Source organism: Ranitomeya variabilis, chromosome 4 (genome assembly GCF_051348905.1).
Source record: "Ranitomeya variabilis isolate aRanVar5 chromosome 4, aRanVar5.hap1, whole genome shotgun sequence".
NCBI classification, from domain to species: Eukaryota; Metazoa; Chordata; class Amphibia; order Anura; family Dendrobatidae; genus Ranitomeya; species Ranitomeya variabilis.
In genome coordinates, this window is record NC_135235.1 from 767,232,835 (window position 1) to 767,245,888 (window position 13,054).

Below are 13,054 nucleotides of genomic sequence, written 5' to 3' on the forward strand. Positions count from 1 at the left end.
TTCCGATACTGCAATATCGTGTATCGGCCGATATTCGCTGTATCGGAGTTCCGATACTGAGTTTCAATACTTTTACAATATTGAATACCGGAATCGGAAGTTCCCATAATGCAATGAGACAGTTTTATTCTATTCAGCCAATGAGGATCCTAAGAAGTGTGGGCACATCCGAACCTGGATTATAAGACTACATGGACTTCAGCATCGAATGCAAGGATTCGGCTGAGATATCAAAGACTACATAAGGATGGTATCCAGCTTGGGACAATCCAGTCACCTGACTACAGAATTTGCGGTACTCAGTCAGCTTCCTAAATCTGGCATTATTCCGTTCTCGGTAGGTGCCCGCCGAAAGCAGGGTGCTGCTGGCTTGGAGTAAGTAGCCCTGGAAGCTCTGATGAATGGATATTATAATTCCTGGTGAGCCAGTGGAAGGGTGAGAAACTGTTGCCTGTTACATTTTGTGTTTTGCTGGTTGTGTGATATATGCCATTAATTGTTTGGAGATCCCAGAAAGTCTTAATATTGTGATTCCCTCACCCTGTGTTGTATGAGTAGTGTTCCGCCCACTGTTGTGGAGGTCGGGCGTTCAGTTGGGATGAGCCATGGCCCATGCTGTCTTTGTAAAGGCGGTCGGGCCAGCGGACGAGAGCACCCACTTACCCCCATGTCTACACAAGAACCACTATGTAAAGTTAAAAAAAGGTTAAGAATGACGATACAATTACATATAAATAATTTGATTACATAAAACTTTATTAAGTGTAATTTCACACACAAACTTAGCATCTGTTCAACAACCCTTGAATTAAACATAGATTAGTGGGTTAAAACCTTATGGAAACTTCAAGTAAGTTGTGATAGCAAACAGTGAGGTACCGATAAAATGTTTCACATGTGGAGTTAGCATATTTTGTATAATTCTTCAACTGTACATAGAGTTCTGAATTTTTGGGGCAAAATTTGTTAGATTGAGTACGTTTGATTATGTGCGACATAAGAGATTTACGTGAATAACTTCTGAACTACACACAGAGTTGATAATTTTTTTGCAAATGTTATTCAGGACATTGATCTGGTCATTTTGAGAACTAGTGGTCCAGGGTACCTCTTTTCAAATTGAAGTTATGTACGATTGAGTGCGTTTGATTATATGCAACAAAAATAACCGATTTACGTGAATAACCCAGGACCACAAGTAGTCAAAGAACAAAATTTTACCAAAACAATATCCACTCTATGTATAATTCATCGTACATGAAAATCGAATAGCTAACTAATATCTAATAGCTAACTTGAGTCCGGTCCTGCTTACAGGGCATAATGGGGGCATTACACTGTGTGGGGCCAAGAAAGGGGCCCTGTACTAGGAGAACACTCCGCTCCTCACTTCCTGTCCTCCATAGTTGGCTCGTATGTATCTATTACAGGAAACAGAACAACAACGTTATGGTTCTTATAAAGAGTCTCCTCCGTGCAGAAGGGGTTAATGTCCCCGGCTGCGCTCAGTACTGGGGAATCTCCACATACCTCCACCTGCAGAGCCGCACTCCACATATATGGCTGCTCTGTGCGCACAGGACCTGTGATGAGGTCACAGGGGAGGAGTCAGGGGTCACGTGATCCGCAGTGAAGACGCTACATGGAGACTTCTCCTCAGTCAGTGACATTCCCGCCATTATTCGCCCTCACTACTGGCACAATCACCTCGCGCCGCCTTTTCTACACAATGTTCTGTGTGGAATGTAACGTGTGATTTCTCTGGAGACAAATAGACCCCACACATGAGGGGATTATCACCGGTTACCGGACGTCTAGTATATGGCGGCATATGATTGTGCTATCGCCTCCACACCAGGAGCTAAAATGCCGAAATCTCGCTTATTTACCGCCTTCCCGTCTCCGGTCATATACGGCCATACATATACGAGGGCTTCCTCCCCCACCCAGACGTATTAGAGTCCAGTCCTCAGCAGACATGTGCAGAGCTCGGATCAGCACCAAGTTCCTGCCGGCCGACTCCCAGGTGTAAATGGAAATCCCTCACTTCTCCGGCTCATGCAAATACTGAATGGAGGAGATGAAGATGGAATAAAATCTTGTCCTTTATTGGTGCATCATAAAACAAGCTGACGCTTTTCAGGCGATACTGCGCTCAGTCATAGTATAATAAACACATTACAGCACAATATATAAAGGCACATAACGAGGCTGCAGCCAATCACAATACATGTCAATTAACCATATATCACACACCTGAGTACCCATTAGACGAAGACACCCACCTGCCCAACCGGAGCGTTATACAAATGTTATAGACACTAAGGCTATATACAAATTGTAAGAATACAACACTACTAGTGATGAGCGAATATATACTCGTTACTCGAGATTTCCCGAGCACGCTCGGAGATTTAGTTTTCATCACCGCAACTGAATGATTTACTTATTAGCCAGGCTGAGTACATGTGGTGGTTGCATGGTTGCTAGGGAACCCCCACAAGTACTTATGCTGGCTAACAGATGTAAATCATTCAGCTGAGGTGATGAAAAAAAAATCTCCGAGCACTAAAAAATACTCGGAGGACACCCGAGCATGCTCGGGAAATCTCGAGTAACGAGTATATTCGCTCATCAGTAAACACTACCCTTCACCGATATATGTAAATACATAAAATACCCCCACATACATATATCCATAAACCACTTATTATACATGAGAACATCACTTAATAAAAATCCATCAGATCTGTTCTATAATTCATTCCTTTGGGGGAACTAGTATCTAATTGTAAGACCCCAGCTGCCTCTCCGGCTCGCAGAGTAGATCCTGTGTCCCCTCCTCTGACGTCCTCTGTACTTGTACGATGGCGGTTACTCTCATAGACGCCGTGTCACCAGCATGAACCTCCTTGGTGTCCGGACCCTCCTCTGATGCCCTCTGTACTTGTATGATGGCAGTTACTCTTATGGACATCGTGTCACCAGCATGAACCTCCTTGGTGTCCGGACCCTTCTCTGACGTCCTCTGTACTTGTACGATGGCAGTTACTCTCATGGACGCCGTGTCACCAGCATGAACCTCCTTGGTGTCCGGACCCTCCTCTGACGCCCTCTGTACTTGTTCGATGGCAGTTACTCTCATGGACGCCATGTCACCAGCATGAACCTCCTTGGTGTCCGGACCCTTCTCTGACGTCCTCTGTACTTGTACGATGGCAGTTACTCTCATGGACGTCGTGTCACCAGCATGAACCTCCTTGGTGTCCGGACCCTCCTCTGACGCCCTCTGTACTTGTTCGATGGCAGTTACTCTCATGGACGCCATGTCACCAGCATGAACCTCCTTGGTTTCTGGACCCTTCTCTGACGTCCTCTGTACTTGTACGATGGCGGTTACTCTCATGGATGTTGTGTCACCAGCATGAACTTCCTTGGTGTCTGGACCCTTCTCTGACGTCCTCTGTACTTGTACGATGGCGGTTACTCTCATGGACGCCATGTCACCAGCATGAACCTCCTTGGTTTCTGGACCCTTCTCTGACGTCCTCTGTACTTGTACGATGGCGGTTACTCTCAGACGCCGTGTCACCAGCATGAACCTCCTTGGTGTCCGGACCCTCCTCTGATGCCCTCTGTACTTGTATGATGGCAGTTACTCTTATGGACGTCGTGTCACCAGCATGAACCTCCTTGGTGTCCGGACCCTTCTCTGACGTCCTCTGTACTTGTACGATGGCAGTTACTCTCATGGACGCCGTGTCACCAGCATGAACCTCCTTGGTGTCCGGACCCTCCTCTGACGCCCTCTGTACTTGTTCGATGGCAGTTACTCTCATGGACGCCATGTCACCAGCATGAACCTCCTTGGTGTCCGGACCCTTCTCTGACGTCCTCTGTACTTGTACGATGGCAGTTACTCTCATGGACGTCGTGTCACCAGCATGAACCTCCTTGGTGTCCGGACCCTCCTCTGACGCCCTCTGTACTTGTTCGATGGCAGTTACTCTCATGGACGCCATGTCACCAGCATGAACCTCCTTGGTTTCTGGACCCTTCTCTGACGTCCTCTGTACTTGTACGATGGCGGTTACTCTCATGGATGTTGTGTCACCAGCATGAACTTCCTTGGTGTCTGGACCCTTCTCTGACACCCTCTGTACTTGTACGATGGCAGTTACTCTCATGGACGTCGTGTCACCAGCATGAACCTCCTTGGTGTCTGGACCCTCCTGAGACAGAGCGTTTATCATATCTATTACCTGTAGCCGCTCCTGATACATGCTCTTATATTCTCTGCTGTAACTTACCTGTGGTTGATCCCACATATTACCCATTACAGGCCTGACAAGAACCAGATATATGATAGATCTGGAGTTACAATGTGATAGTTGTGACCTTCTAGACGAACGGAGAGAGAGTGGACCCTCAAGGTCACGGTGCAGACGGGCCCAAGGACGAGCGACCCCGGGGAGGAGCTACCCCTATACAGGGATAGTGGGGAACAGGCCCAAGGGAATCAGCACCGCAACAGCTGGTACAAGAGGGACGGCTCAGAAAAGGACGGAGGAGAGGGTAATAAATCAAGGCTGAAAAGAGAGAGGTAGGGAGACGAGGTACGGAACAAAAGAGACTGGACTGAAACAAAAGGACACGGGGGAGCAAACAGGGAAATAGCCAAAAATGACAGAAGCTAGACGAGAGCAGGCAGGAAGGGAACAAGACCTAACACCGAGCAAAAAAGCACAACAGTAATCAGGCGCCGCCATTATGGAGAGGACGCCAGGTAAAGGTAAAGGAATCACCTGATTGGTGGGGGTTGAACAGGCAAGGACGCGGAAGGGGTTAAGTAGGAGGAAGAGCGCGCGCCCGCGACCTAAGGCGCATGTGCGGCGCAGACGCCGGCCGGAGGAAGGAGGAAGCACGGACGCCATGCTGAAGACCCCCAGCAGCAGCAAGAGAGACCGGAGAAGCGGCGCGATGCCCAGGGCGGGGGGCAGGACCGCGGCGAGAGGAGCCGATGGAAGAAGCGGCCGCAGCGTCAGGAGCGGCAGGTATAACAGTACCCCCCCTTCTAAGACCCCCTCTACCAAGGCTAGTCAAGAACCTTTTCAGAATCCGTGGAGCATTAATGTTCTCTCTAGGTTCCCAAGATCTCTCCTCAGGACCAAATCCCTTCCAATCAATAAGATAGAAGACTCTTCCTCTAACCCTCTTCATAGCCAAAATATCCCTTACTTAAAGTTGGATACAAGCCCCCCACAAATAATAACGGTGAGGTAAGAGGAAATGACAAACACAGAGATGAACTAGGTTTAGCAAAGAGAGGCCCACTTACTAATAGCAGAATGTAGTAAGATAACTTATATGGTCAACAAAAACCCTATCAAAAATCCACGCTGGAGATTCAAGAACCCCCGAACCGTCTAACGGCCCGGGGGGAGAACACCAGCCACCCTAGAGCTTCCAGCAAGGTCAGGATACAGATGATATACAAGCTGGACAAAAATGCAAACAAAAAACCAATAGCAAAAAGCAAGAAAGCAGACTTAGCTTAATCACGCAGGAACCAGGATCAGAAGACTAGAGCACTACAGATTAGCTCTGATATCAACGTTGCCAGGCATTGAACTGAAGGTCCAGGGAGCTTATATAGCAACACCCCTGAGCTAACGACCCAGGTGAGCATACAAGGAATGACAGACATACCCAGAGTCAAATCACCAGTAGCCACTAGAGGGAGCCAAAATGTAAATTCACAACAGAGCACAGCTGCATTAGCAGAGCTTCTGCTTATAAAATTAGTTAACCCCTTCAGATGGATTTACATCATGGGACGTGACAGAACGACGGAAAGTATGGGATATTGTTGTTTTTTTATTTTACCTTTTTTACAGACCGAGGGTCTTCAGGTGGATTACCAGTATAATAAAATATTACAAAAACCGGTGTATTTATTTCATTAAAATACTTTGTAATAATGTGTGTGTTTTTTAACCATTTCATACTATTGGATTAATAATGGATACGTGTCATAATTGACGCCTCTCCATTATTAATCTGGCTTAATGTCACCTTACAATAGCAAGGTGACATTAACCCTTCATTACCCCATATCCCACCGCTACAGGGGAGTGGGAAGAGAGTGGCCAAGTGCCAGAATAGGAGCATCTTCCAGATGTGCCATTTCTGGGGTGACTGGGGGCAGATGTTTTTAGCCAGGGGGGGGCAATAACCATGGACCCTCTCTAGGCTATTAATATCTGCCCTCAGTCATTGGCTTTACCATTCTGGCGAAGAAAATTGCGCGGGAGCCCACGCCAATTTTTTCCGCGATTTAACCCTTTAATTTAATAGCTAGAGCGCCCAAATTTTGCACATACACACTACTAACATTAGTAGTGTGGAATATGCAAAAAAAAAAGGAATGTGAGATGGTTTACTGTATGTAAACCATGTGTCATATCATGTCGGGTTTGGGAGGAGATAGGAAAAGCCGGCAATTGAATTACCGGCTTTTCTCCTATCTAGCGCTGTATGAAATATTAACATATATACATATATGTGTCTCACTGACATTTTATAATATTATATATATATATATATACATATATATATATATATATATATTATAAATATCTATATATATAATTGTCTAAGGGTTTAATTGTCTGTCTGTCCTGCAAATCCCGCGTCTCTGATTGGTCAAGGCCACCAGGCCTCAACCAATTAGCGACGGGCACAGTCTCTGATTGGTCGAGGCCAGCCGGCCTCGACCAATCAGCGACGGACATTGTCCTCCACTGCTGTCAAGTGCCGCCATTGTGTTGTCTAAGGGTCTAATTGTCTGTCTCGGAAATCCCAACTTGCTGATTGGTCGAGGCCAGCCGGCCTCGACCAATCAGCGACGGGCACAGTCTGCCGCGAATTCTGGAATCATAAATTGTCCTCCACTGCTGTCAAGTGCCGCCATTGTGTAGGGTGTGTGCCTGCATCTCCCTGTATGGGCGGCATCTCCTTGTGTTTCTATCTTAGAATGGGTCGTAAACGAAAATACGCCAATGAGGATGACAGAAAAGCAGCAGCAAGAAAACGACAACATCGGGAACAGGAGACACCACAACAAACTGCCGCCCGACAAGCCGAGGGTGTGGAATCTCACAGACAACGTCGCCAACAGGAGACACCAAAACAAACTGTTGCTAGACAAACCCAGGATGCGGCATCTCACAGACACCGTCACCAACAGGAGACACCACAACAAACTGCTGCCAGACAAGCCCAGGATGTGGAATCTCACAGACAACATCGGGAACAGGAGACACCACAACAAACTGTTGCTAGACAAGCCCAGGATGCGGCATCTCACAGACACCTTCGTCAACCGGAGACACCACAACAAACTGTTGTACGACAGGAACAACATGATCGCCAAATTCATAAAAAACGAATGCTCTACCAACTAAGGCACGACCAGGACAATATTCAACAACTTGCACATTACGTAACAGACAATGAATGTACAATTCATGAACACTACTGTGGGAATATGAATGCAGTTTGCTCTAAATGCGACTCTCTGAATTTCATTGATGAAAAACCATCTGACAATCAGTTTACTCAATGCTGCCAAAAAGGAAAAGTTATGCTACCGAGACCTCACTACTCAGATCTGTTTGAGCAGTTAATGAAAGGAATGCGTCATCACAAGTCCTGCGCGGAAAGGACCTGCCGTGACGTCACGGTCATGTGATCGCAACACGGTCATGTGACTGCGACGTCATCACAGGTCCTGCGCGACAAGGACCTGTCGTGACGTCACGGTCATGTGACCGCGACGTCGTCACGTGACCGCAACGTCATCACACCCTGGGACCGGAAGCTGCCGCCTGCACCCCACACAGGCGACAGAGCTACAACGCGCCTGCGGAAGGTGAGTATATGTTTATTTTTTATTTTTTTAACCTGTGTCATACATGGCTGGGCAATATACTACGTCGCTGGGCAATATACTACATCACTTGGCAATATACTACGTCACTGGGCAATATACTACATCACTGGGCAATATACTATGTCACTGGCCAATATACTACGTCACAGGGCAATATACTACGTGGCTGGGCAATATACTACGTCGGCTGTGCAATATACTGCGTGGCTCTGTGCTGTATACTACGTCACTGGGCAATATACTGCGTAACTGGGCAATATACTATGTATCTGGCCTATATACTATGTAAGTGGCCAATATACTACGTAACTGGGTAATATACTACGTGGCTCTGTGCTGTATACTACGTCACTGGGCAATATACTACGTAACTGGGCAATATACTATGTATCTGGCCTATATACTATGTAAGTGGCCAATATACTACGTAACTCGGTAATATACTATGTGGCTCTGTGCTGTATACTACATCACTGGGCAATATACTACGTGGCTGGGCAATATACTACGTGGACATAGATATTCTAGAATACCCGATGCGTTAGAATCGGCCACCATCTAGTATACTATATAATTGTCTAAGGGTCACTTCCGTCTGTCCTTCTGTCTGTCTGTCTGTCACGGTTATTCATTTGCTGATTGGTCTCGCAAGCTGCCTGTCATGGCTGCCGCGACCAATCAGCGACGGGCACAGTCCGGAAGAAAATGGCCGCTCCTTACTCCCCGCAATCAGTGCCTGTCGCCCGCATACTCCCCTCCGGTCACCGCTAACACAGGGTTAATGGCGGCGGTAACGGACCGCGTTAAGCCGCGGGTAACGCACTCCGTTACCGCTGCTATTAACCCTGTGTGTCCCCAACTTTTTACTATTGACGCCGCCTATGCGGCATCAATAGTAAAACATGTAATGTTAAAAACCATAATAAAAAAAAAAAATACTATACTCGCCCTCCGTAGTCGCTCGCGCCGGCCGTCATCTTCCGTTGCAGGTTCCGGTGGCAAAGATGGTATGGGAGGAAGGACCTGCCATGACGTCACGGTCATGTGACTGCGACGTCATCACAGGCCCTGCGCGCCTGCGCTAGAAAGACCTGCCATGACATCACAGTCATGTGACCGCGAAGTCATCACAGGTCCTGCGCTCATACCATCCCTGGGACCGGAAGCTGCCGTGGACTACAAGGGGCCCTCAGAAAGGTGAGTATATGACAGACAAACCTGGCTGGGCAATAAACTATGTCGCTGGGCAATAAACTACGTAGCTGGGCAATATACTACGTGACTGGCCAATATACTACGTGGCTCTGTGCTGTATACTACGTCACTGGGCAATATACTACGTGGCTGGGCAATATACTACGTGGGTGGGCAGCATACAGCGTGGCTGGGCAATATACTACGTCACTGGGCAATATACTACGTGGCTGGGCAATATACTACGTGGACATGCATATTCTAGAATACCCGATGCGTTAGAATCGGGCCACCATCCAGTATAATATATATATATATACACCCCCCCCCTATACTATGTGTAGACATTTATTTTATCTATTCTATTCTGTCAGTGTGATGTTACTGTACACCGCACTGAGTTGCCGGCTTTTCTATAGAACAGCGCTGCGTATTTCTCGCAGGTCACACTGCTGGTCCGTGTGTAATCCGTATTTTTCTCGCCCCCATAGACTTTCATTGGCGTATTTGTTTGTGCAATACGGTGACAAACGCAGCATGCTGTGATTTTCTACGGCCGTAGAAGACCGTATAATATACGGATCAGTAAAATATGGCTGATAGCAGCTGGGGCATAGACAAGCATTGTACCATATGCAATCCGTATTTTCAGCACCTCTCATACGTCCGTAAAACACGCTAGTGTGAGGCCGGCCTAAGGCAAAATTTTTCGATAAAGATCTACTTAGGGATTCACTGTTTATTTGAAATGTAAAGTTATTATATAGGAATGTATGAATTAACATGGTTGAAAACAGAATTACATTTTTAAGCTCTGTTTTTCTTGCTGGAAAAAGTTCATATTAATGACAAACTTATTTTCAAAGTTGCATCAAGATCTTCTTAGGGATTCAGTGTTTATTTAAAATGTAAAGTTACTATATAGAAATGTATGGGTTTGCCTTGTTGAAAACGCAATTAAAGTTTAACCTCCGCTAATTTATTTTTAAATAGAGTGAAGTGGAAAGGAAAAATACATTAATAAAATACAACTTTAGAAAAAAAAATACCATAGGCCTAGGTATGGCAGAATATGGCGGCGCATAAAGACTGAATCCCTAAAAAGATCTTAACGAAACTTGGAAGATAACCTTGTTTTACTAATATGAACATATTCCAATAAAAAAAACGGAGCTTAAAACCGTTATTCCGTTTCCAACCATGATAACACAGTAGGCATAGGTATGGAAGAATATGGCGCATAAAGACTGAATCCCTAAAAAGATCTTAATGAAACTGGGAAAGTAACTTTCTGTCACTAATATGAACTTATTCCAATAAAAAAAACGGAGCTTAAAACGGTTATTCGTAATACTTACCAAAGTGATGATGGGAGAGCCTGGTGACTTCTGTAAGATATGCCCCAGCTGGCATGTCCACTTACTCTGCATTCTCTGGTTGCTAGGGTACTGGATGTGTGCGAGGAGGGTTTATATACTATCTCAAGGTAGACAATATTAACATTAGCTTCTAGCCTATAGGTACCGTCACATTAAGCGACGCTGCAGCGATATAGACAACGATGCCGATCGCTGCAGCGTCGCTGTTTCGTCGTTGTGTGGTTGCTGGAGAGCTGTCACACAGTCAGCTCTCCAGCGACCAACGATGCCTAAGTCCCCGGGTAACCAGGGTAAACATCGGGTTACTAAGCGCAGGGCCGCGCTTAGTAACCCGATATTTACCCTGGTTACCATTGTAAATGTAAAAAAACCAAACATTACATACTTACATTCCGGTGTCTGTGACGTCCCCCGGCGTCCGCTTCCCTGCACTGTGTAAGCGCCGGCCCTAAAGCAGAGCGGTGACGTCACCGCTGTGCTCTGCTTTACAGCCGGCCAGCGCTGACACAGTGCAGGGAAGCGGACGCCGGGGGACCCGACAGACACCGGAATGTAAGTATGTAGTGTTTGTTTTTTTTTACATTTACAATAGTAACCAGGGTTAATATCGGGTTACTAAGCGCGGCCCTGCGCTTAGTAACCCGATGTTTACCCTGGTTACCAGTGAAGACATCGCTGAATCCGCGTCACACACACCGATCCAGCGATGTCAGCGGGTGATCCAGCGATGAAATAAGCTGCTGGCCTTCTAGCTCCGACCAACGATGTCACAGCAGGATCCTGATCGCTGCTGCGTGTCAAACACAACGATATCGCTATCCAGGACGCTGCAACGTCACGGATCGCTATCGTTATCAAGTTGTTCAGTGTGAAGGTACCTTAATCTCACTCAAAACATCACCCTCCCTCTCTCAGTTCAGGTACACAGAGAAGGGAGTTGTAAGGCTATGTGCACACGTTCAGTATTTATCGCGTTTTTTGCTATAAAAACGCGATAAAAAAGTGAAAAAAATGCTTACATATGGTTCCCAATCGTTTCTATGTAATCCGCAAAACTTGTGCAAATGTTGCGATTTTTTCCGCGAAAAAACGAATCGCGGAAAAAAAAGCAACATGATCATTAATTTTGCGGAATCGCTGCTTTCCCGCACACTGTACAAAATCTACCATAGGCATAGGTAAAATCTACCATAGGCATAGGTAAAATCTACCATAGGCATAGGTAAAATCTACCATAGGCATAGGTAAAATCTACCATAGGCATAGGTAAAATCTACCATAGGCAAAGGTAAAATCTACCATAGGCATAGGTAAAATCTACCATAGGCATAGGTAAAATCTACCATAGGCATAGGTACAGAGAAAAATGACTAAAAAATCTACCATAGGCATAGATAAAATCTACCATAGGCATAGGTAAAATCTACCATAGGCATAGGTACAGACAAAAATGACTAAAAAATCTACCATAGGCATAGGTAAAATCTACCATAGGCAAAGGTAAAATCTACCATAGGCATAGGTAAAATCTACCATAGGCAAAGGTAAAATCTACCATAGGTATAGGTAAAATCTACCATAGGCAAAGGTAAAATCTACCATAGGCAAAGGTAAAATCTACCATAGGCATAGGTACAATCTACCATAGGCAAAGGTAAAATCTACCATAGGCATAGGTAAAATCTACCATAGGCAAAGGTAAAATCTACCATAGGTATAGGTAAAATCTACCATAGGCAAAGGTAAAATCTACCATAGGCAAAGGTAAAATCTACCATAGGCATAGGTAAAATCTACCATAGGTATAGGTAAAATCTACCATAGGCATAGGTAAAATCTACCATAGGCATAGGTAAAATCTACCATAGGCATAGGTAAAATCTACCATAGGCATAGGTAAAATCTACCATAGGTATAGGTAAAATCTACCATAGGCAAAGGTAAAATCTACCATAGGTATAGGTAAAATCTACCATAGGCATAGGTAAAATCTACCATAGGCAAAGGTAAAATCTACCATAGGCAAAGGTAAAATCTACCATAGGTATAGGTAAAATCTACCATAGGCATAGGTAAAATCTACCATAGGCATAGGTAAAATCTACCATAGGTATAGGTAAAATCTACCATAGGTATAGGTAAAATCTACCATAGGTATAGGTAAAATCTACCATAGGTATAGGTAAAATCTACCATAGGCATAGGTAAAATCTACCAAAGGCATAGGTAAAATCTACCATAGGCATAGGTAAAATCTACCATAGGCATAGGTAAAATCTACCATAGGCATAGGTAAAATCTACCATAGGCATAGGTAATATCTACCATAGGCATAGGTAAAATCTACCATAGGCAAAGGTAAAATCTACCATAGGCAAAGGTAAAATCTACCATAGGCATAGGTAAAATCTACCATAGGTATAGGTAAAATCTACCATAGGCATAGGTAAAATCTACCATAGGCAAAGGTAAAATCTACCATAGGCAAAGGTAAAATCTACCATAGGCATAGGTAAAATCTACCATA

At 45.2% G+C, this 13,054-nt stretch overlaps 2 protein-coding genes across 2 annotated transcripts in view; one reads left to right on the forward strand and one right to left on the reverse strand.

Annotated features, from left to right (window-relative positions):
• Positions 1–3,502, reverse strand: part of LOC143767126 (uncharacterized) — a 45,650-nt gene extending 42,148 nt beyond the window's left edge. The window contains exon 1 of the mRNA XM_077255148.1: positions 2,861–3,502. Coding sequence (XP_077111263.1) covers positions 2,861–3,502 — 642 coding nt within the window. The remainder of the gene's footprint in view (positions 1–2,860) is intronic.
• Positions 1–13,054, forward strand: part of LOC143766910 (uncharacterized) — an 817,195-nt gene that overhangs the window by 642,743 nt on the left and 161,398 nt on the right. The window lies entirely within an intron of this gene.